This window comes from Corvus moneduloides, chromosome 1 (genome assembly GCF_009650955.1).
Source record: "Corvus moneduloides isolate bCorMon1 chromosome 1, bCorMon1.pri, whole genome shotgun sequence".
NCBI lineage: Eukaryota > Metazoa > Chordata > Aves > Passeriformes > Corvidae > Corvus > Corvus moneduloides.
The window spans coordinates 71,921,810-71,946,956 of record NC_045476.1 but is presented as its reverse complement, the minus strand read 5'-3'; the positions used below and the strand labels follow the sequence as shown (position 1 = coordinate 71,946,956).

General features: G+C 41.2%; 1 protein-coding gene across 2 annotated transcripts in view; it reads right to left on the bottom strand.

Annotated features, from left to right (window-relative positions):
• The window catches only part of ELOVL2 (ELOVL fatty acid elongase 2), a 47,551-nt gene extending 27,345 nt beyond the window's left edge, over positions 1-20,206 (bottom strand). The window contains exons 1-2 of one of the 2 annotated variants that reach the window (XM_032115546.1): positions 20,108-20,125; positions 8,713-8,835 (exon numbers count right to left, since the gene is read on the bottom strand). In XM_032115546.1, coding sequence (XP_031971437.1) covers positions 8,713-8,835; positions 20,108-20,110 — 126 coding nt within the window. In that variant the 5' untranslated portion in view covers positions 20,111-20,125. Of the gene's footprint in view, positions 1-8,712; positions 8,836-20,107 lie in introns of both variants that reach the window. The other variant, XM_032115565.1, reaches the window with a different exon arrangement.
• Between the last annotated feature and the right edge of the window lie 4,941 nt (positions 20,207-25,147).

The following is a 25,147-nucleotide window of genomic DNA, read 5'->3' as shown; positions in this document are numbered from 1 at the left end:
TACAGATGAGTAAACTGCATTCAATCTTACTTATGCTATCTGGAAACCCTTTGTATTACTGTTGGTTTGGATTTTTTTTTTCATTCAAAAGCTTTGAATGTCATTCAGTGCCTCAAAAATCCGAGATAATTTGTTGCTTGTTCTTACACAGCTACATAGAAATTAGGATACTCTGTACAAAACAAGATCTCATTTCAGACTTCAAAGAAAAAGTGGAAATGGATGCCAGCCTCTGCTCTCTGATACAGCTCCTAGAAGTAACTGTGATATTTTAAACTACCCTGATAGAAAATGCATGTATTAGCTATATGATTATTTTTATTATTTAAATGGCAATTTTTCCTTAATTCCCTGAAGAGTTCTGCTCTGTACATAGTCAGTGACTGAGAAGTACTGGAATTAATCCAAATTTATCAGCATGTTTAAAGAAACTGATCTTAGATGCTACCGTGCATATATTTAAATATACAAATATTAAAGAAGATTTTGTAAATGGTAGTGTTGGCTCTAGAATGGCTGAAATAGTGGATGAAACGAAGCAAAGTTGAGTCCAGGTCAGAGCTGCTTATAGATTAAATTGTTTAGCTTTTTATTACTTGAAGCATTTAAAATTACTCTGATCAAAGATGTACAATGGGGGACAATTCTCCATCATAGATTGCTTCAGACAACCTCCTAGGGTTTTGTCATCTTTACCTCCTATGATATGTGTGTTGTGTCTGTAGGGGAACGACATGTAAAAAAAAATCCCAAATGCAAGCACTTATTTAAGGATTTATATGTGAACTGCAGAGAAAGTTGAAGCTGAAGGCAGAAAGGTGAGCCAGATTTTGCTATGAATTGTGTCTTATAAGAAGGGAGATATTCAATTAAATTGGGAGGCAGGACATCCAGGAGCTGGCAACAAACTGTTACTTTGTGTAATTTTTGCTTAATATATGGGTCTCACTGCTAGACAATTTCACTGAGAGTAGGAACAAGCTGGAGTGAGCTCATGAGAGAAACACAGCTAGCTGGCGGTTGAGACTGCTGCTATGTCCCATGGATGTAATGGGAGGGAGGGAGGGAGGGAAGGAAGGAAAAAAATATCTAGAAGAGACATAATCTTAGATCTTCTTTATTAGCATTTTAGATTAATCATTTGAAGAGACAGAAACTGGAGTCCTTACTAGACATGGTAATTTCTGTGTCCCACATTCCAGGACATTCTCTCCACTCTGGTGGCTGAGCAAGATTAGGGACAGGGGCACACAAAAGCCCTACCCAGCAGAGTGGTGTCGCCAGAACTCCCAGAAGAAGCACAGCCCTCTGTGGTAACCTGGGCTGGCTAACAGGCTCTTTTGCCAACATGAGATGGATCCATGGGAGATGTCTTTGCTGCAGTAGCAATCTCACTGCCTGAGTCCTTCCATCTGTCCTTCGAAGGCATGGAATTTGGTGTGACAGAAGGGACTGAAGCTAAGGGAAGTGAGAGAAGCTCTGCTGGTGGTCTGGGTCCAGAGAGGTGCCCGTATAATATGTGAACAACGTTTGGTAATGCTCCTACTTTGCAAAAGATAGGCAAGAATAACTAGGAAAAGAACTATGTGTGAACTACTCCATCTAAATATTTAGTCATTCTTTTAGAATTCCAAGAAAAGAGAGAGCTGTATCTTTGTTTTGGAAATGCAAGCTTTGTAATACATTATAATGTAATGCAAAAATCTCTGACAAATATGGTATGGTGGAAAAAATAAACAAAAGAAGGCTGTTCCAGCTTTAGCACAGAAAATAAAAATTGAATGGTCTTTGTATGTTTCTTTTCTCTTCCAATTTCTTCTAAAGGCTTTCATATTAGACAGTAAGTACTCCATGAAAAAAAGATGTTCTTACTGTGGCCAGTAAATTATTTTAAAAACTTCAAGAGCAGTTTTGAAGGTAGCATAGAACAGCACTGTCTACGTTTGAGAAACACACAGTATTTCTAAAAGGTTTCAGTGAGAGCCATGTCTGATCTGAAAAACTTTATTTGATTTTCAATGTTTTCTAACAAGATCATATCTTACTTCTATTAATTTTTCATGCTATGCAATACATGATTCATTCTAAATGCATGCTAAAGCTTGCATGCATATGTGCAAGTATCTGGATATTTTCCCAGTTGATATTAACAAATTCAGCACCTTTGGTGACAGTTTTGTTTTGCAGTTGAGGGTTATTTTTTGCACGTATTTGGAAATGACCAACTGCAGGTTGGCAGCCTATATGAGGCTGATAGCCTGTTATCTGACAAAGCAAGTTGGTGGGGGAACTGGTTCATCAAATAGGTTGGTTTTCTCTGGAGGGACTTGGGAACAGCTGTTTGAACAGGGATTACAGCCAGAAGTGCTGAGCACCTTCTCTTGTGCTGATTTAGTCAGTGAAGAGGGAACTGAGTTGGTGGTGTTACTGAGGATGCAAAGATAAGGGGAAGGTAGCTGCAAAGGGAAGGCAGGCTTGCAGGTTTTCCCTCAGTAGCTGCTCAGGTTACACTACCTGGAAGAAAATGTAATTTCAGTGAATTCCTCAACATGAAGACTGGCTGGCCATTTCTGGCATAAAAAATGAACGGATGCAAAGTTTGGTAAGCATGGAAAGACACAGCTAAATGTAGTCAGAGCTTTTATCATTTAAGCTGCCTAGGTGGCCTGACTTCAGATTCTCTTAATTTATTGCTGGTCAGAGAAATTTTACTGCAGGGCTTAGCAGTGCCTGAAGGGAAGCAGGAGGCTGCCAGTAGTATTTGTATCAAACCTGAAGCAGAATATTTAACTGCCTAAATTACCAGGAGCATGCTAAAAGATGCTCCTTACACCGGCAAACTGAATTTAATTTAATCTTCAATTTCAGTTCTGTGTTCTCTCAGATCTTTCAAGGAAGAGCTGACTCTTCCAAGAGGTCTGCGGTGTAGTGCTGTGCTGTGTGATGCTGAGGTGTCTTGATGAGCTCTGTGGTCCCAAGGGACCTGTGGTAGCCAGGCTCCCTGCACAGACAGATGGACTTGGACAGGGAACAGGAGCTCCCTTTCTGGAGGGTGGTAACTGAGCAGCTGTGGCTGCTTCCCTCTGACTGCCAGCAGCTATTCCTGGAGCTGGGCACCTACACAAGTACTTCCCCTTGCAAACACAGCCAAGATAAGGAAGCAGTACCTGGATACAAGCAGCAGCAGCCAGCCTGCCAGGGGTGCCTGTGATACCAGTGTTCACACCTGCTCTCTGTTTTGTATTTCAGTGGACTTTCAGCTTGCATTCTAAATCTGCCCTGAGCCTCAGACTACCAGCTAACTCTGGAATTTATTTTTCTTCAACTACAGCTCTTGTCTCCCTATGGAAAACTTAAGTATGTGTCTGAGCAGGGACTAGAATCCAGATGTTGAGATGAATTATTTCAGTTCCAATTTTTCCTTTTTCTTTGATGCTGGTGATGGCTGACTACCCTCAAAAATTCAGGGGGATGTGCTAGCCCAAGCAGTTAAGAAAGTCATAAAAAGATGTCAGATTTGAGTTCAAGTTAGGTAGAATAGCAGTTTGACCTTAAAGATCATTTAGTTCCAACCCTCCTACCATGGGCAGGGACCTTCCACTAGACCAGGTTCCTCAAAGAAGAAATTTTTCCTCTTGATAGTATGCCTCTTCTCTTTGGGGAGTTAGGAGCTGATCTTTTGACAAATGTGCACCTAAACCAAGTTTCAGTGCCGATTTCACATGCCTCTGGTGAATAACGTCACCTTTATGCAGTTCCATTTGTGCCAATGGTACTTTCTGTGGGTGTTTCCAAACCAGACCAGAATGTTAAAGCAATAGGAACTGTGGATCCAGCAAACACCCCCTGACACTGCCCACAGTGGAGAAAGAGCAGAGTCAAACCAACAGCTCCCACAGGCAGATAGAAGCTACCACAGAAAAGAGCAAGGCCAGAAGGGACTTGGCACAGACCTCCCCTGACTTAATTCACATTTTCTGCTAAAGCAGCTGGTGGCAGAAAGCCAACCCCATCCTTCAGTATCTGTTCCTGTGTTATCTTTCCCTCTGGTGAAAGGGAAGCAGATGACTTTGTGGCTTGAAGGTTGAGAAACCTCCACACATTCCTCTGTGGAGTGTGAGTTTGGGTGGCCTCCACGAGTCAGAGCACACAGCTCTCTTAACAACCCCTCCTTAGGCATCTCATGGTTCTCTGAGTATTATTCACAGAGAGCTTTAAGAGAAACAGTGGCCTACTAAAGGCAGAGCCTTTGCCTTGCTGCCCACGCGGCACTTGTGGCTACAAATTTTAAGTACAAGTGTTCCTCACCCCGAGGAAGCAGATCCCTTTGGTGAGCTTGCTCACTGCCCCCCAAAACAGCATGTACACTCTGCTTCGGGTCTCTGAGCTCCAGGCCAGGCTTTAGCTGGTCACCTCGGAACAGCAGAGTGACCCAAGAAGACCTGCTATGCTTGGTCTTTCCTAAAACATGCCTGCACCCCATCCTGCTCATGGCTGTAACTGCAGTGCAGGCACATGGCCCACACCAGCTGTAATCCCTCTCATCTAGAGTTGCAATATCCACCCTCACTGCTGATTTTCTTCTTGTTTTTTACAGGAGTGAATCTGCAGGCTACCCTTGCTGCTGAAATGCTGCTTCTCTGAAACAACAGCTTAAGGAATGATAACATTATCTCACACACAAGGGAGTTTAGGAAAATGCAATGGATGATAACCCAATGCAATGAAAGGGAAAAAAATTAAATTTACTTTTGGATCTTCTAACATTCACCTTTCTAAAGCATTGTGATACAAAATGAAGACCAAACTGTAAAAGCTTTGTGTTTGTGTTTTCATTCTCTCTTCCTAGCTAACAAAAATCACCCTGCTTTCTACTTTTTCCTTCTCCCTCCAAAAGACTGGGTTTCAACTTGTGATACTGTGAGGTTTTACAGAGAGGTTTCTTATGGCTCTCTGAAAATGCCAGATTTTAGCTGTAGTGAAGTAGAAGGGCAAGTTCTGCCTTGTACTGCCAAATTTATAATAATGCATGACAAAAGCCCAAATCCCAGCATGTATTGCTTTAGTGCAGTTACACTTGTGGAGTGAGTTGTGCAACGCTTTACTTGGTGTAAAACTCCTGAAAATGGATTCCCTGGCTCTGGGGGTTGCTGCCAAAAGTGGGCACTTTGCAAGCACCTCAGTTCTGTGTGAGAGGCCTTTACAAGCAGGAGATGCTGAAGGAACACTTTTCTCTCAGGCCTGATCAGTTGTGGGCTGATGGTTGGTGACTCACATTGGAAATGAGAGTTTGAGCTGTTTTCAGCTGAGGAGCCAACATACTCCAGACTTTTCACTTCTGAAAAAAGGTAATATTTATGCTAATATTTAGCTTCCTTCTGCTTTGGGATTTTAAATTTTGTTTAACAAGAGGTCTATTTTCACTTGGTTTTGTAGTCCTGCTCACCACTGCACCTGCTCATCCCACATATGGGAATAAGAATGGAGGAATAGCTGCTTTATGGTTTCTGTCAGGATTCAAATCAGGTTGAAACACCATCAATACCACAGGTGAGAAACCATTAAGAGGCAGAAGAATTTTAGTGAAAACATTTTAAGTGTGTGAGCTATTTCAGACATCAGTCTTGTTTCTGGACTGTGCAACCTGCTAGGAGTCATAGAAAATACTAACTGCTCACATAAAACGAGGCGAGAATTATTTTACCAGTCACACTACTGTCAGATCAGTTATTGTGAGACAAATTGCTTTTGCAAAATTAATTAGCTGTTCAAGCTTTTTTTTTTTTTTTTTTTAAGTACAAGGAAAAGGGATTTGGGAGGTTTCTGCACTACAGTTCCATGGGTTAGAAGAAAAGTGATTTAAGAACCCATTAATATTTATTCAGTTTTACAAAACCCTTTCATAATTGAAGTGCTTGAAAGCATTCTGCCTTTTACACATATCTCATTGCTCAGTCTTATCAAAGGCTGAGGGTCACAGTGTCTCCAAGACAAAAAATTCCCTTTCTTGAATCACTGCTTGCATGATTTCCCTTCTACAATTTCCAAACTCCTTTTGCTATGTTCTTTGCAATCATACTAAGTAGTCACTAAAATAATGCAGGCCAATTGCAACACTTAAAATAGATTTTATATGGCCTTAAAAGAAGAGTAAAAAGGAAGAGTTGCTGTCATGGCCCAATTTGCAATGTGTCAGTCATGTACACTCCCAAGAACCGTATCTTTATAATCCATCCTCTTGCTTGTTATCAGAATTTCAAAATGAAACTGTCACCAAAGCAGATCAGTGCAATCCTTTTAAAAGTAATCCTGCTCAATTCTACCTGCTACACAGGGGAACATCAGCTTAACTTGTAATTAAAGAAGATTTCTCTAGGGAGATCTCAGATGTGGCCTGTCAGTTACCAAGAAAATGGTAGCAATTATTGACCTCATTTTTCCTTTGCTCTAACAGTCAGATTTAAAATGACAGAATGACCTGAGCTGGAGCATAATTCCTGTCAGTGATGATGTGACAAGAATGTATGACTGTGAAGGAATAAACAAAAAGGATATCAGTTAAAAATGAAAGAATAGATAAAAATTCTGCCTCCTTCTAACAGCCTAAGTGAATGCATCACTTTTTCAAGCAAAGCAACCATCCTCAGGAACTGGTTCTGGCTCGAATAACAGAAAATTTCCTTTGGAGCAGGCAGGTCTTAAAGTTACAGGCAAAGAACCGCACAGAGTTCTCTTAGGGAGAGGTTAATTCTGTTACAGTTTGCTTTCTTAATGGTCTGTTCAGCTCTTGTTGACTTTACAAGGCGTTGGGAAGACAGATCAGTGTCAGAATTAATTTTACATCAGTGATACGAAAGCCTGCACAGCTTAACTTACCTGCTTCCAAACAACTAGGCTTGGTAAAGGACACCTGTGTATGAAGAACCAGTATGTAATTTCTCCTTATATAAGAGCAAGACAGCCAGCTGCACTTTGAGAAGCACAGGAAAATAATTCTACCAAAACAAAGGAGGCAATCACCCCTTTAAGGCTATGGATTTACCAGATTATTTGGTTTTGGAACAGAATATTCCCCAGAAATATACCAGGTATAGAGTGTTTGCACAAAATTTGCCACATGTGCAACTAAGATCTCCCATCCTACATTTAGACCCATACAATAAACAAGAAGGGCACAGGGGGCAAATGAAATGGTAGGGGAGAATTACAACAAGTTTACACGGCAGCTCCGTTTTCTCAGTATGCCATATCTTGATAAGTTTGTTTTCGTCGCTATTTGCAGACAGATTTTGTTGCTGCTGAGAACCTGATTTCATAAGTTAGTATAATGCATGCAGGGCTTTATTTTGTACTTGGCATACACAATTGATCGTTTTTCTGGAGAAAGAAACAGGGACAAGCTGACAACATATCCTTTCTGGTGCTGTGAAAATCTCTTCATTTTCTACTGTAACAAACTTCATGATCTAAGATGAGTAGGAGATCCTAAGCCTCTGCACACGATCTCATGGCTTGTTGGACAAAGAACCTTAAAAAAAACCCAAACTAAAACAAAACACCCAAAAAAACCCAAAAGCAAGAGCTCTGGTTTTCCCACAATCCTGGCAGTGCAGGAAGACAAAGGGCACTCTATGCCAAAGAAGTAGGTTTCTTGGTTGCCGTCCCAGATGTCTGCAACTGTGTCCAACAGGGATTAATGTACAAGGGACTGCCTGCCCCTTCTGCTACAGGCAGGGGGGGATCAAAAAAAGGATTTTATAAAATGTCTTCCCTGACCAGGGCTTTCCCCCACTGAACAGTTTTGCCTGAGTTTCTTAAACATCTCATACAAGTTGCTGGGGGGTGCTTGGCTGCTGGCAGGGGAGACAAGGAAGGATTATTTGAAAATCTGTGTGGGTAGCATTTCTAGCTCCTCTGGGCAGACTTAAAAGTAGGACTGTGTGTTTTTCTCTTTAAAAGACAAGAAACTAAATTAAAATAAAGTATTAAAATGTAAACATATAAAAATGAAATAAAGCGTTAGGGTGCTTTTTATATCTTGCACTCTTTGACAGGCAATTGTCAGCAGCCCTTCAGAAAACTGTAGGTCAAAAACTCAACTTGTAAAATATTAACTAAATAATTGCTTAATTCAGACTTTTTTCCTGCAGTGTTAATGCCCTTTACAGACACTTTTGCTAAGGACAAGAGCAGTAGAAGATTGAATACAGCCTGTGAAGCACAGAACAAAGAAGGAAAACTGTGAGACATGTTGGAGAAACTGACTTCCTACATACATGTAATTAACACTTGTTTCAAAACAATAACAAAGTCACCTAGTCAGGATGTATAAAGTAGAATGCACTTCTAATTTATAAAATGCTCCAGGCAGCAGACTTTGTTTGCATCATTTAACAGTACATGTAAGTCAATATATTAATGAATTTGTGAAGTTCACTACTCTTAATTTCATACTCCTGAAGTACTTTAAAGTTGCAATAGCTATAGAATGTGTGCAGAAGCATGTTTTAAATACAAAAGGTTCCATGAGCAAATAGAAAACTGTAACATAGGATACCTTATTTTTTCAGAAACAAATAATGGTCCTGAAAATACTTTCATCCTCATGAGCGAAACAGTGTTCAGTTGATGCAATTATTTAACTGCCCTGAACTCCTCATAGACATACAGAAAAACTAAATCAGAGCTAAACATATGTGGCATTTTAAGTACCATGAAAGCCACTGTGCTGGCTGGAGAGTTGGACTCCCATGCAACTGGCTTCTCATCTGTGCTTCCCCTGGGCTGGGAATGCCACTGCAGAGTTGTTGGCAGTGCTGGTTGTATAGCTGTTACCTATTTCAGATAAAGGGACTGGTTAATTGAAAATATCCAAACAGGAGCTCTTAAAATACACTGTGGCAAGTTCATGTAGGGAGCTGTGGAGGACAGTGACCTGCAGCAAAGGAATGGTGGTGTGTGCCTCGGAGCTGGCACAGCTGGCACAGCTGCAACAGGAGCAGACAGATGTTCATATTCTTGGCTAGATTTTGTAGTGACTTCTTTAGTATAGATCCCCCAAATCAAATCCCCTCTGCCCTGCATTTTTACTGTGCTAAATCACCAAGTTCTTGTTTCCATGAATTTACACAATCTATAAGTTAAAGTCATACTTTCAAGCTTTTCACTGTAACAGTAAATCTAGAATTACATTTAAAAGGAACACCTGCAAATTAAGATTTTTACTGACATCTGTAAATTCAGAAAGCCCAGAAAGGAACAAAGTGGGATTAAAACCCACAAAAGCACATCTATAATAATGCTTATGTGTTTGCTGATTTTTCCAAACCCTCTACTGAGTGTCTTATTTATACCTTAAATCTACTAAGATGAATTCTGCCCAGCTGTATTTCCTTTGTGGAAAATTGCACCCATAAACACTTAGACAAACTGGGCTAAGTACTTGCCCAAAGGCAAAATCTGCCCTGATACATACCCTGTCTAACCTGCTCAAGTTGTTGAGTTATACAAGGACACTAAACCAGGACAAATTCCTATCCCCTTGCCCCTGGAAGAAGTAGGAGATTGATGAGGGGGCACGTTCATAGCACAATTATGACCCAACACATTATGAGTAAACGCCATGCTGGCTGCTGGAGATACCAGCAGAGTTCCACACAGATGTAACAGTCCCCTTGGCCAGACTCACTGGGTCCCTAGTATCTTAATTTCTCTTTAAAAACAGGGAATGAAGGACTCTGGCAAGGTAACTCAGTGCTGAAGTTTGAGGTATGTGTGTGCACGTTTTCTACCTGTTGCTCTCCATGCAAGGATTGGTAAGATAGGTCATGTTGTATCCTGCTTTAGCCACATCCTTAAAATTAACAGCACTCAGCTCAGAGATTTGTTCTTGTTCTTCCAGTTTGGGTGAAGGAGATGTTGGTGTGTTCTTTTGCCCAGTAGAGAAACAGTTTTTCTTGGTTTGCAGTCATTTGCTGTGCCATTTCTTGTAGTTTCTGCCCAAATGGATAGACCCTTTCCTGAGCTATTTATAGGGATGTAAGTGGAAAAAGGGGAAGGAAAAGAATGGAGGAGGGGGAGGTGTTTGTAGCATGCTGCTGAGGATTAGAGAGTTCACATCCCAGCTTCTAAGGTTTCAGCCTTAATCTTCCAACACATGCAAAGCCTTTCAATTTCACTTCGAGGTCACTACCCATGTACAAAACAGCCTAACTTCTGTGTGACAAATGTGGGTACAAAACTCAGTAAAGGAAGCTTTTCAATTAGTATAAATTGTTCCAGGAAAGAAGCATGAAATTTTAACTAAAAAATATCTATTTCTAAAATCTGTACATTAAATTTTAAATGGATTTCAAGCTTGTGAGTTTTAATAGACGTTTATCTTCTAATTTATCATTCGATGCTAGATACCATTTACCAGTAACTGTTGATTGAAAGAAGAAAAGTAAAACCCGAAAAACTCAAAAGGGTAAGCATGTCACAATATCTAATTATGTGTAAAGAAAATGTGACTAGAAGACATCCAGTACTCCAGGGTATTGCTGGTCCTGCAATACATCTTGTGCCTTTGTGATTATGTCCAGTATTAGAAGATCAGCTTTCTTGGTGGAGGCTTTTCACACAGCTAGCTTTCCTCAGCATTCAGGAAGATCATCTGATAGGATCAGCCTAAGCTGACCTGTAAAGTCAAGCACCACCGAAGCTGGGAATTTCCATGTGACATAACAGCTCCATGAGAGCGCTGCACCACGGCGGCTGTCGCACCCATCCCGACTGACTGAACTGGTTCTCAGAAGAGACAGTCATTATAAAGACAGAGATCATTTGGAAAAATTTTTCTTCCCTTGATAGTGAAGCATCAATGAGGTTCAGTGCTGCTCTATAGTGGACAGATAGCAGGTGGGAGGAAAGCAGACTTGCTGGCAAGGTCAGCTTGAAGTATCTGAGACGTGATACACATCACAGGCACTGATCAAGTACCGCTTTCCAGAAGATGAGTATCCTCACAAGCTCAGGTTTCCAAGAAGGACAAGCATCACTTCTTACTTTGCATTAAATGTGTGTTGTTAGGAATAACTATTTGAAGACAATGGCTTACAAGGAAATGTAATAAACACATTTTTTCACAGGAGAAGTTAGAAGCAGCACGGATGGCACTTGCAGCTGATTTAAGTTTCAGTACAGAAAACCTTAAAAACAGATAAAATGAGAACCTTCTGTACTCAAACCCCCACCCAAAAAAGCATCAACTAAGAGAGAAAAACCAGCTAGCAGATACAGAATAATTGTTTGCCAGTGAAATGCATTGTCTGAAAGAGTGGCAAAGGTGATAATGGTAAATCTAGTTATTTAGTATCATAGAATACTAAGATGTTTCAGGCAAAAAAGAAGCACTAAGAAGCTTTCCCCAGGAAAACCAACTATAGTAAGAAATATATGCTTCTGTTTAAGTCTGTGTGATCTATAAATGTGGTGAGGGGGTAAATGTGTGATAGCTGTGAGAGTTAGGTAAGCAAGTAAAATAAAAGAATTGCAAGCATCACTGATTTTAAAGAAAATCCATCTATTTCAAATTATTTCTTTTATGAAGGTTATAAGAAAGAAACCAGGAGGTGATGTCTGAAGATGTCCTCTGGTACTTTCCCCAGCTAGGTATAAACACTGTGTCATTTGAGGGCTCTAATTGAAATTGAAAGCTTCCTTCATTCTGACTGTGCATATGTCTTTTTCCTAATTTAAACTCAGTTACCTGCAGTATTAACCTGAGGAGCTGATCAACTGTATATTGATCAAAGTATATCCTAAACAGGTTTATGGAGTCAAATGCATCATCATTTCAGGTAACAAATTCTCAAACCCCATCTGATGCTGGGTTGATGAATGACGTGTCACAGGTGTTTAATGATCTCGCTTTGCTTTCTACTTTGTTATTTAGTTCAGAGTTCTTCATTTACATTGAATCATTATTTGAATAATATTGTATCCTCTTTGCTTAAACAACCACCTTATTGCATCCAATGAAAATGCCTGAGAATTACACTTACACCAGTGTCTTATCAATGCTGTTCATGTTTGGAGGTGGAACAGTGGGGGGGACACCTTTGTAAAGGAAGCAAGAACACATGAAATCCCAAATTTGCCAAAGACCAGGGGACTAGTATGGGTGTCTGGTTTTCAGCTGATCAGGATGTTCCTTATCCCATTGAGTGCTCAGGAGTTGTTAGGTTTATTAAGTGCTTGCAGAATGCGGGTCAAACTTCAGCAAGACCTGAGGTTTAACAAGCCAGAATATTGAAATACTCACACGCCTTTAAACTCAGGAAAACACATCTGGGGAAAAATGGGATAGTGCTGTCTTGTTTCCCTTCTACACCTGTCCTAGTGACATTGCTCTCTGTCTTTGCTTTCAACTTTGTACCTTTCCATCAAAACACTTTCTGATCTGAATTCTGACATCTCCCAAAGGTGTCTGGTGTCTGGCAAACAAAAGAAAATGACTTCCTGATTGATGAAAAAGAAATTATTTTGTGAAAAAAAAATATTCAATTTAGTCCTGAGGGGACATTTTAGTTACACCAGATTTGAAATAAAATTATGCTGTTAATTTAGTAAATGTAAAAGGGGAAAAAAGTGGTTCTTTTTCCTCCAGGATAGGTTATAAGGGACATTTTTTAGGTTTTCTTGAAGTTATTGCAACCAAAATAACTCTCATCTAGCCTTCTATCTTCAAAGGGTTTTTGCAGATACTATTGAAATGCAGGGTACAAAGTCGACAGCAGTAAGGAAATAACTGAATTAAACCTAAAAGGTTTTAATTTCAGTTTTCACTGAAATGGAGAGCTATTTGTATTTTGCAGAACAATAAAGCTAAATGCTACCTTTTCGGTTGCCTTGTACAAATTGCCAGTTTTAAAGACAAGTTTCAAATGTGTTTCTGCACCAAGAAATCACAAGCTGTATCTCAGCTTTCAAAGGAGAGTATGAAGATCCTGTGATGCTTTTGACACACATCAGAAAAATAAAAAAATCTTAGAGAGAATATATAACTAAATTTCTGCCAGAAAACAGAGCCGTGGAAATTGAAAAGAATGCTGTAAAACTAGAGATGTGATGACTTTATTTTTCTGGGGAAAAATACCTTCTCATGTTTCTTAATCATCAAGCTGCAAGATAAAGCCAATAACTCCAGTATTTGAACAGGAAAAATTTCCAAGGCTGTTTCTAAGGATGAATCCAGATTCTTCTAACACGTTTGTCAGTGGAAGTACCTAATTTTTGGGAGAAGATTTGGATTTCTTAGGTAACTCACATAAATAAGCTGTCTACTCTTTGGAGAGTGATGATCACTGCTGGCTGGAAGACATCTCTCATTTCTGCTTTCAGTAGCAGTAGGAAGTGGGAAGAAGAAAGGAACCGATAAAGACTTCACTAACCTGAACTGATTTTGGATATATTTGTGTTCTAGGTCTTTGACTTTTCATTTTTATTCCATGAACTTGAAAATATGGAGTTTTTGTCTGGCTTCATGCATAGCCTTCTGTCAGTATTAATAGATAAGTCTTGGAAAGAAGTCAAGTCAAGGTAAGAGGGTACTCCTAGGTAAGAAGGGCTGATTTTAAGATTTAAATCCACAGTACAGTCTCTGGTGTAACAGCAAAGTAACACTGCAATACTACTCCAGGAAGGCACATAATACTAACAGCTGAGAGGACAGATGCAGCTGTTCCTAAAAAATATCCCATTGCATGGGATGTTTTTCATATCACACAAGCATCTGAATTTGGGGAAGACGATAATATTGAGTAGCCAGTCATAATGCAAATAGTTTAAACTACTTAATACATAAAGATATTTTGAAAATAAATTGATGAACACTTAAATATAAAACCAGACTTCATGTTTTTTCCCCCTGGAATTGCATGGACTATTGACAAACTCTGAAAAAAAATAAACCATGTGCACAGTAAAACATGGTTCTGACACAAATACCAACTCCTACCAGATCAGAACTTGCACAACCTCACAACTAATCTTTTAAACTGCAGCAGAAGCAACTTGGCTGGCTGCAGCCAGCAATTGGAGAGAAAGCGAGTGTGGATAGTAATATTCAGAACTGCCTTACCAAGAGATGTGCCAATTCCCTGACAAGGAAATCACTCTCAAAACGTTTGCCAACCATTTATTCCTTGCCAATTTGAAGGCACTTTGCCTTTTGGAACAGTTTTATCCATGCTTACAGCAAAATGCAAGAAACAAAGCATAGTTTTACTTCTAGTTGGATGTGAAGATGCAAGTGTAATATAGGGAAATAGTGAAACAGAATCTGATGCCTGTTTTCTAAAGTGTCAGTTGAGAACACAAAACAACAATTAAAGAGGGAAATACCTTCTACTGGTAACTGGTCCTTAACTTTTTTTCTTCCTTCCATTTCTCCCTTAAATCCTTGAGGGCAAACCCCTGTATTTCAAATGCTAATTCATGTTTTGGATTTCAGTCATGTTTAAAGAAGACTGGGCAAGGAGAGGAAAGGAAATGACAGTTGATTTTCAAGCTTAATAAAGAAAACAGAGAGTATGGAAGTTCTTTTATGTCTCCTCCAAAGCAATTCTAAATTTACCTCTTTTAAAACCCTAAATGAACCCTAATGAACTCCAAGGACACATCTTCTTAAAAGTGTGTGGAACCCAAATAACAGAGCGCTGTCTGCTGGCACAGGATAAGAGGGTGCACAAGCTAATTAGCTCCCTTTCACCATCAGCCCCAACAGTGGGTATCCTAGAGTTTAATCCACACATAACTGGAATTTTAGAGCCCAGACTCTTAAACCCATCACACCATGGAAACACCCAGACCGACACTTTCCTCAGAATAAAAATGCTAATGACTGTGCTGCAGGGTAATGCCCTAATGATACAAAATGTCTGTAAACTGCGTCAGTTATTGTCACATAGAGGAAATAACAACAGCTGTAGACTTTTTATCATGTGTGTAAGTCATCCCCCCTGTTAGGTTGCTGTACCACGTTGTCTTCACTGGCTGCAAAGCATCAAGAATGGTGACTACTGACTAGCATCCTGTAAGAGGTTCTTTATGAGCTAGGGGAAGAACAGTTTGGTTGTGGCTCCTTATGCTTGGGTTTAGGATATTTATTTAAAACTTGGTCACCCTACTTCTAATTTCCATTTCTTGCTGTGTTTGGTTTTCAAATGATGACACAGAATATGAACTACTTATTGCTCCATTTCCATATCCATCCTCCTTAGGGGGAAAAAAAATCAAAATCTCTCCAAACTATGATGAAAATGATCTTAATTCTTTATTCTCTAATTACATATCTTTGTATACAAATTTCTACCAGAGAAGGTTTGATTTCCTTCACTATGGGAGAGCTGACCTTTATCACTTTATCACAGTCAGTTTTGACTGAGGAAAAGGAAATGCAGTGCAGTTTAAAAGTCATTAGCTAGATGAACTCAATATTTAAAATTATCACTCTGTTGTTGTCAGACTGACGTCAAGTCAGAGTGCTTTCAGTATTAATGACAATATAATGTTAATTGTCATTTCTTGACGATGTAAAGGATTCTACTTACCCTCCTAGATCTGAATTTAACTAGTCCTCAAAAAGCAAAAGTGGCTTTTGCTGTTAGGTAGATAAGAAGCCCCACAGAAGTCATAAATATTCACTTCATTTCATATTCTACTCTACTTGTCAGCTGTGCACCAGTCCCGTGGGTAAAGATGCAGTCATTCAGATATTGTGGCTCGTGTATTTAGCATGTGATAAGGCAAGCCATGGAGAGTGTATGCAGATAATGGATTTACAAGCTCCACTGTTGCCAGGCACTCACAAATTGGTTGATAAATTTGATGTGCTCAAAGTCTGAAGTGTGGCATATATAATGTGACAGAGCTGCACGTCCCAGGGTGTTTCTTCTCTGTTACAGCTGGGCAATCCTCTTTGTACCTTTCTACCACTGCATCACAAGGCAGGCTCATCCCAGCAGCTCTCTGGCTGGAACAACCAATGGTACACTTAATTCCATCCTCATAATTTCCCCCCCTTCTCCGTTACCTTCTTTAATTACAAATCAGGCTGCACTTGTGACATTACTTTATCATTGAATACAAACTTCAGACTCTGTATGAGGCTTATCAATGCCTCAGCTTCTAAAGTTTTACAGGCACTGATTAACAAAACTCTCATATAGCATGGCATGACAGCATCAGGAAGAACTATGATGTTATTCTATTTATTTACACTTGAATTTTGCTTAGATCAGGGAATAACCAGCCCTTTATATTTGCCTTACTTTGGAGTTTACTAATACCTAAAGAAAATGCTATTGCAGGGATTTTTTTCCCAAATTTGATTGAGTCAGAGACTGAAATTTAAAGTGTTTTCATATGATTAACCCTTTTATTCAGTAAAATCAAGAGATGCTACAAAGTTAAAGGAATGCAAAATCAAGTGCCTGATGAACAACAGGAGTGTGTTTTTTTCACAAGTCAGACTGCTTGTAATGAAGATACACTGATCAGTCTTAAAGAACCAAAGGATCTTCCTAGAGATGAAAGGCATCAACACCAAGGGCAGCAAGCAGGTTTTGGTGAGCAGGTATCTGTAACTATGCAAATGAATTGGTGGACTCTTACTTCAGTTCCTGGAAGGTTTTTTTCCTAATCAATTCTACCATGTGCAAAAGGCTTCAGTGTCTCTTCTTGAGTTTCTGTGCAAGTAGGGTCTATTTTTTCTGTTCTATACGCAGTTTCTCAGCACATTTTCTCATAGCTTATTAATTCTGTGTCAGCTGGCAAACCCCTGCCTTCCTGCTCTTGTCCTGAATGGCAGGGCTGCTGAAGCCTGTTCCTTCTTCACTCTGATGGAGCTGGAGAGATCTTGTGGGTGCTGTAGCACTGGATGTTGTGTCATCAGGAATTTGTGCTGAGTTGATCTCTGTCTGCTGAAAAATGTTCTCTTCCAGTTTGCATGTCACTGTTCAGGGGCTAGAACATCGTCTTTGCAATACTCTTTCTCATGCAGTATTCAGAGAAACTAACACCAATGGACAATGAGACAGGGGTTTATTTTGGCTACTGTCAACAAAGAAGAGGCATTTGTTGCTCTGTCTAGGGCCCTTTGTGTCCATTCTGCAGTCAGTGTAGGCACATATCAAGGTCCGTATCCTGATATGGTGGCCATGAGGCTTATGAATGCTTAGAAGAGTTAGGTGTCTTTCTGTGTTGACTTCAGATTACAGGGGTATCAAAGCCCCTGAGGGAAATGAAAAACATATTCGAGCTTCTGCCTATCCCTCTACCTCTGGATTCTTGTAGAGATATAAATCATGGAAACTACTAAATAGAGTCCTCATGTTTATGCTTACCTTAGTGCTACCTAGTCTTGTAAGCATAAGTTGCCATGACTGTGCAATGTTATACACCCTCTTACTTCATAAAAGTGGGATTTGACCCCATGGAAAATACACTGACAAATCAAAATGTGTAATCGGTTTAAAGTTCAAGGGTGCAGCCAAATCCTGAGGCAGTGTAATTTGACCTAGATTCACTGAAGCAAGGAGAGCTGCAGTGAACTACATAAACAGAAGAACCAACCCACTGTGGTTGCCCTCATACAGTGAGGATGCTGAGGAAATACTTAATGCTTTATGATGGCAGTGGTTTGCTGCTTCAGCAAAATGTGGTTTTAAAACAACAACAAAAAAGGTTTTCTTACACTACTTTCTACATATAATAGTGATTGTTGTTGTTGAACACCCAGGATGCTGAAAAAACTCTCAATCGAGTTTAAAGAACACTAGCAACATACACCTGCTTATTTCTATGCCACTAGAGAAGGGAATGCTTGGTCAATGTTCCCACCACTTGGGCCAAAAATCTGTTTGTCCTACATTTGCTCCTGATAACTTTGGTAGTATACTCCAATGTCCCTATGACCCCTTGCCCTCAAGCTCCAGGTCCATCTAGAAATCGATGTGCTGTAACTTTTAACCCTGCATTAGCATCATTACAACAGCTTTCATCCATAGCTCAGGTTTTCGTTTCAGTAACTATTATTCCAAGGACGCTCTTTTAAACTTTTAGAGCCAAAGCAACCTTCAACCTTTATACCACTTCAAGGATTTTCTCAGATAGGCAATTCTTTCTTCAGAATGCCTTTATGTATAAGTAACAAAGCTTGGGCAATGTCAGCAGCTTTTGACCACTGAGGTTATTGGACTTACAGAAGAGCAAAACTTCCTAATGCAAACCCATGTGTAGCTCTGAATGGCAACTTCCGGTTATTGCTTCCGGCCATTTCAAGAAAAATGTCAAGGTGAACTGAACAGCTCTAAGAACCAGAAAGAACAGTTAAGGGTGGGTCTCAGCTATAATTTCCATTGGTATGAGGTTGCCAATGCCTATGTCACCAACTAATGCTTCCTTGACTTGCACTAGTATAACTGACTTCATCTCAGCCCTGGAAGGAATCAAAATGAAACATTTTAACTAGTTCAGGGTATTTTAACTTTCTTTCCAGTACTCCTGAGCACCTGAGTATTATCTGTACCAATTACTGATAAATAATGCACATCGCCTTCTGCAACACCAGGTATCTTTGTAACCTTCTTCCTCTGTCACAAGGAAGACATTAGCAGTGGCTGGTATTAACTTAGGCTTTGTGCAGCTATGGTAATTTAGTCATAGCTTTTGTGTTTATATTCCAAATTGATAGGAAATACGAATTCAATTATGTAGTAGGGGGGTCACTCTAGGGGGGCTTAGGCAGCATAAACGACGGCACCCTTTCAGGTCTTTTCAATAGGGTCTTCTCATATCTGTCATCCCAAGGCTGAGTTGGTGGCAAATAGAATACACAGGAGAGAAGCAGATTCAGACTGACAGCAGGTGGATACACGACTTTTAGGACTCAAGTTAATTCCAATTCAGTGAGTGACTATTTGAATATTATTCATGTCTGGATTTATGGGGGGAGGGAGGATCCAAACTGATTTTTATTCAAGGAAGGCAGAATTTACTATATATGATGCAATGACATTTTGGGAAAAGTATTTTTGTTGTTAAGTCATATAAAAGAAAAACTAGGCTCTGTTGTGAATCATGTCTCAGGCTTCTGATATAACAAACTTCACCAAATTATTCATCCCAATGTGCCTCAAAATTTAAGGCTGCAAAATACTTCTTTGATACTGTCGTACTTTGTAAGGTCAGCATTACACCTAATGCACTGCTGTTTATAAACAGGATGAGCCCCCTTGGGAAAGTTACTATGACTGCAAAGACATAATGTGCTATGGGGAATCGGTCTTGCTCACTAAATAGGTGACTTCATTGTTCTACTTTAACTCTTTTAAATGCTGAACTGGAATCTAAAACTCCATTGTTCATTCCTTACATGGGGGGGGGAAAAAAAGCGTTCCACTACAGATTGCATGGCAAACGCAAGAGTTTCTATTAAGATAACAAATTAACGGGAATAATCGGTTTATGTAACACGCTCAAACGCGTCTCGGAGTAGAGCAGAATGCACCTGCTCGGAGCGGGGCAGGGCGCAGGGGGCTCGGGGAGATGAATGCCCAGGGGCTGCGCATCTCTTGCTCCTTCTCTTCATCCCTGCCTCCACCCACCACCCCGTTCCTCCACGTGCCTGTCCCCGCACGCCGCCCGGCTCCCCGCGCTGCGCGGGTGCCCCCGGTGCTCCCTCTCCTCCCTCCCTCCCTCCTTCCCCGCTCCCTAAGGTCTCTGTCCCTCCCTCCTTCCCCATAATGTCCAAGCTCCGCCGCTCGATCCGACCCGCGCGGGCGGCTCAGGTGCCTCGCATGGGGGCTGGGGGGCGTCTGAGGCCATGCCCTCCCTTTCCCCCCGAAAAATCATGCCCCGAATGTGGCCCGTAGCAGCGGGGATAGCGGCGCGGGAGGAGGGAGGGCGGCCAGCGGGGGCTCTCAGCCGGCCCCGGAGGAGCGGAGGGCCGGGAGGCAAGAGGGGCAGCGGCGGCTCCGAGGCAGGCGGCCCGGGAGGATGTGTGTGTCTGTGTGTGTGTGTGTGTGTGTGTGTGTGCGGGAAGGGGTGCAGGGGGGACACTCACCATGGCGGCGGAGCGGCGGCGAGGCGCTGTCCAGGGTATCGCCGGGCTCGGCGCGGCTCTGCAGGCGCGGCCCCCGCGCCCGCCCTATAAGGCACCGCCTCCTCCCGGCCCCGGCGCGCCCGCCCCCGCCGGCTGAGGGCGGGCACGGGCGGGAGGGACGGCTGGGGCTCCGCCGAGGGAGGGCAGAGCAAAGCGGAGGGATGGGGAGGTGGTGGGGAGCGGCAGCTGAGGAGGGGGAGAGGCTGAGTGGTGCTGTTCCATCACCGACTCAGCTGCCACGGCAGATGGTGGCCGTTTGCCTTTGTTGGAATCTACCCTGCTGGGAAGATTCAATTCACTGTCGGGCCACTTCGGGAGCAGAGAGTCACTGAATCCATTGCATTCAACGTGGTCTATGGCCCAGCACTTGTATTTGCAAGCTGAACTTCTCTAACCTGAAGCCTTGAATCCTCCACACACTGTGCCAAAGTGAGGTCCATCACCTAATGGTTACAGGTTGGACTCGATGATCTCAGAGGTCTTTCCCAGTCTAAATGATTCTATGATTCTAACTGTGGCATCTCCTAGGAGATCTGTCTGTCAGGGAGGGATTGATAAGCAAATGTTCAGGTTGGCTAGGAAGGAAACAAAAATCACACAGAACAGGAGCTACTGATCCCATCGCAACTCAGCCATTGATACACAACAGAAAAAGAGTCAGGGAAAGAAGTGGCTTTGTGCTCAGTGTAACAAGCACAAAATCTCATACCTTCAGAACTCATTTTTGTTCTGAGCACTAACAAAGTCTTGCAGCTACTATAAAACATTTATTTAAACTACCAAAGCTTGTTGAAAATTTTCTGCTTCTTTACCCCTGCTTTTAATAAAGAGGTCTTTGGCACATGAAATCCAAATAACATTTCTTAAAATCTATTCATACTTTTCATTTTTTTATTTTATTTTCTAAAGGAAAAATTGTCACGAAGTTACATATCCATACATGAACTTCCATTGCTGCCCTCTCAATTCTGTGTGTTCATAGTTTTGTTGACCAGAGCTCAGGGATTTGTTTCCTGGTTTCAATGGGACAAACAGCAGAAATAAGGGGACCATGTGTGGTGCAGGAGTGGTGTCATCTTCACAAACTGAAGTGTACTTGATGTACAGACATGCTGTATTTGTCCAAGATGTAGCACTGATGTTCTGGACCTTGAGACTTCCTTCCTGATAGGCTCTTTGTTTGTGTACTACTTCAGCCTTTGCTTTCTCTTGGATCTACACACAGATATCCGCCAAGGGCAGTGATGATGGCTATCCTCCCAGGGCTGCCTGTCTGCCCAGAAATGATACTGCCAGAAGATTCACATGAAAGAATGTCCTTATGTAATTTCTAACTCACTTTTACAGACATAAACTTGTTTGCTCAAGCTTCCAAATTCCAGTGCGTTAGTCTACACTAACTGCTGCAATTCCTGAGGCTGACCTGCCAGCCTTTCCCCTGTTTCATCTTTTCCACAGGTTATTCATTTAATTCTTTGTGTCATTACAAACCATCTTGAAATACTGAGGAGAAATACTTTTTGATATCTATTTTGTCCCCAGAAATATTGTTCCCTAAGCAGAAAATTGTCCTCTTTGTCCAAGAGACTCAGTACTCTTTATGTGCTGTAGAGCAAGGAGCAGTTTGGAAGCTGACTGGCAGAGGAACATGGTAGTGACCCAGTGCATTGCAATGCTTTGGCTTCACAATTATTATTCCAACTTCTTTATAGTCCAAAACAATCTGGGTTAGTGTGTCAAGCCAAATCTAGACCTAAGAATATGGTAATACAAGGTATTTTTGTCTTTATTCTTGTTTGTCTAAAACAAAAAGGAAACACATATTGAAGTTTGGTAAAGATGTCACACTTCTAATTTCTTTAGTTCCTTGCTCCTGACACATTCTATTCATAATAATTAATACTTTCCTTCTTTAACTAGTTTTCTTTTAGAGTAGAAACTTTTTCTTTATAAAAACAATAGCGTCTCCAGTGACTCTGGTGGCATTTAAGAGAAGCTGCAATAGCATTATGGATATTTTTAACACCTATCTAATTACCTGAATTTGGAGGCTTAAGGGCTGTGGCAGGATTTGGATTCGTTTGTTTTGTAGGGAGAGTGATGCCATGCATTTAGTTGGATCCCAGGCACCAAGCACAGCAGACCTCTGCCAGTCAGCTTTCAATGATTGTTGAACAGCATATTGTCCTGAGATAAAAGGCAGAAAAATAAGTTGACATATGGACAAATATACTTGCTCAGTTCCAGCTGAAGTTGCCTGAAAACAAGAGCAAGAGAAGGCAATTTAAACAGCACTTGATTCTGGGGCAATGCTGTTACACAACCACCACTGTTCGAAGTGCAATACCACAGGGAGCTAGCTTGAGCACTGCTGGTCTAGGGGTTGTTCTAGGTTGCACCTTATCAAAAAGTTCCTAATTTACAGAATCACAGACTGGCTGAGGTGGGAAGGGACCTCTGGAGATCACCTGGTCCAATCCACCTGCTCAGGCAGGGCCTCCTACAGCCAGCTGCCCAAGGCTATATCCAGTCAGATTTAGGACATCTCTGCATCTTATGAAAAGCACCTTTGAGTTGCACTGACTTCAGAGCTGACAGGTCCCACTGGGCTTGCAGGTCAGTAGGAAACAGGGTGGACACGGTACCACTGATCAACTACCAGCAACACTCAGCTCCCACTAAGTTTCAATCAGCACGGTAAAGTTTTAGTTCAGGAAAGAAAAGTCTTTCTGTCTCCCATTACCATGTCACCTATTAGCAGTCACTGCCCTTGACCATGACCTCTTCCAAAGTTTGGAATTTAAACTCAGGACATGCCTGTTTCACAAAATTGTTCTGTCAGCAGCATCTATCTAACTCACTGGCAAAACGTCTCTTCTGTCTCTGAGCATCTAGCTCAGATGGAAGAGGATATCTTCCATCTGTTATCCATTCTTTTTCTAGTTTTTTTTGGCACAGGACAATGGTTATGTACCTGCAGATTACGATTTTGCTAGTGACACCACAGGGAGTTACAAGGTCAGTGTGACAGAATTTTATAGAATCATAGAATGGTTTGGGTTGGAAGGGACCTTAAAGATCATCTAGTTCCAAGCTCTCTGTCATAAGCAGGGGCACCTTTCTCTAGATCAGCTTGCTCAAGGCCCCATCCAACCCAGCCTTGGCCATTGCCAGGGGTGGGGCATTCACAGCTTCCCTGGGCAACCTGTTTCACTGCCTCACCACCCTCACAGTAAAGAATTTCCCCTCCTTCCATTAACTTTTGTTAATTTTTGTTATTTTTGTTAACTCAGAACTGTCAGTAATAAAACTGCATGGAATCAAATCTGAGTAATCAGGATAAAGTGAAAATTTGGAAGTTTGTTCCCTTGTTTTTCTCTGGTATGGTTAGTTCTTTCTAAATGTCATTTTCAGCTTTGAAGCTACAGCTAGTGTAATATGTCCATAAAGCTAAAGCTTGTATTAAATTGCCAGCTGCGAGCAAGAAAAATAAAAAGTAAGTCAAAATAAATTTATGCTGGAGGAAGCATTGAATTGAGCAATCGCGGAGCTCTGAAGTTTTTGGAGTAAATATTTTGTTTTAGCACCCTCTCTCGGACACAAACCAGCACTGCTGGTGTTTACTCTTAAAAGGCTTGGCTGCAGCTGGAAAGCATTTGCAACAGGGAAAGTCCTTGGCAGCAGTCACAGATACAGTTTAGTTATATAGCTTGGCATTCTATAAACTAACATAAGTAGAATTTTCTCATCCCTCCTATGCTTATCATCTTTATACAAATAGTCTGTGTTGTTCATTTAAGTCAGGCAAGAACTGGGAAAAGATTGATGGCTCCAAAGCAAAGACTGGAGGTGACTTGTTACAAAAGACTGTAGTTCCTTGCTGTTCCTCGCTGTCTGCACGTCTCCTGTGAGGAGCCTGCTGGCATTAACTGCTGTGAATTGTGGAGGAACCTGAATGTTCTCTCTTACAGCCACTAGTATTTGGTGTTAGGGTAGCAGGTGGAGGTCCCAGTTTGGGACCATGGTCTTGCTGTGTTGAGACCTACACCAGAGAGCTCACAGTGAATATGAATATCATGAATAACAATGTAAGTCAGAGGGAAAGGGGTGGGAAGGAGGTCTTTCTCTGTACTCCTGACCCAGGAAAGAGAAGTGCATCAATGCCAAAAGAAAGTCAGCAGTGGGAAGGTCGATAAGTATATTCTAAATAGCAGAAGGGGCTACAATTTGCACTTTCTGCATGAACTATCACTACCTGTCCAGCTTCTGGGGTACAACTGATAGGCAGTCAAGCTCCTATACATTATTTTGGCTTCAGTAGTTAATATGGTTGCCAGTTACCCTCAGAGATACTATATGTGCCAAGAGAAGGATTAAAAAATTAGGACACTGTAGAACAGAAACTGCCTGGATTACTTTAACTTGCTCTTCCTGCCTATATTCATTTTACTAAGCCTTATTTACAATAATAGCTTTCGGCAAGACTCACTTCATCAATGTGGGATGCGGATGATAATAAAAACCAGGAGGCCATGAATGATGCAAGGATCTGGCAAAGGAGAAAAATCTTAAGTGGCCAAAATTCCTTTTCAGGACCAGAATACATGCCTTATACAATATAATTTCTATGATATTTACATGTCATTTTTTTACAGCTAGTCAATTATTTCATTCTCCTTTCTGCTGCCTCCCTCTAGGGAACTGAGTGTGGGTTTGTCGAAGTGCTGAGCACTTACAGCAGTACCTGATATCAGCAAAAGCAGTGCTACAAATAAAGGGAGGCATGGGATTTTCCCCACATGCCAGCTCAAAAGCAGGCTAGAAGGGACAATGGAAAATCAGTTGATACTTCAAATGTGTCTGTCTGCCTCAGCCCTCTCCCTGGTGAAGGAGGGATAATAAGATCCCTCCCCTTGTCTTGCTATGCAAACACAAACAGTGGTTAACTGGCTGCTGTAAAACAACTGGTTGGTCTAGATTCATCAGATCTACACCCTGAAA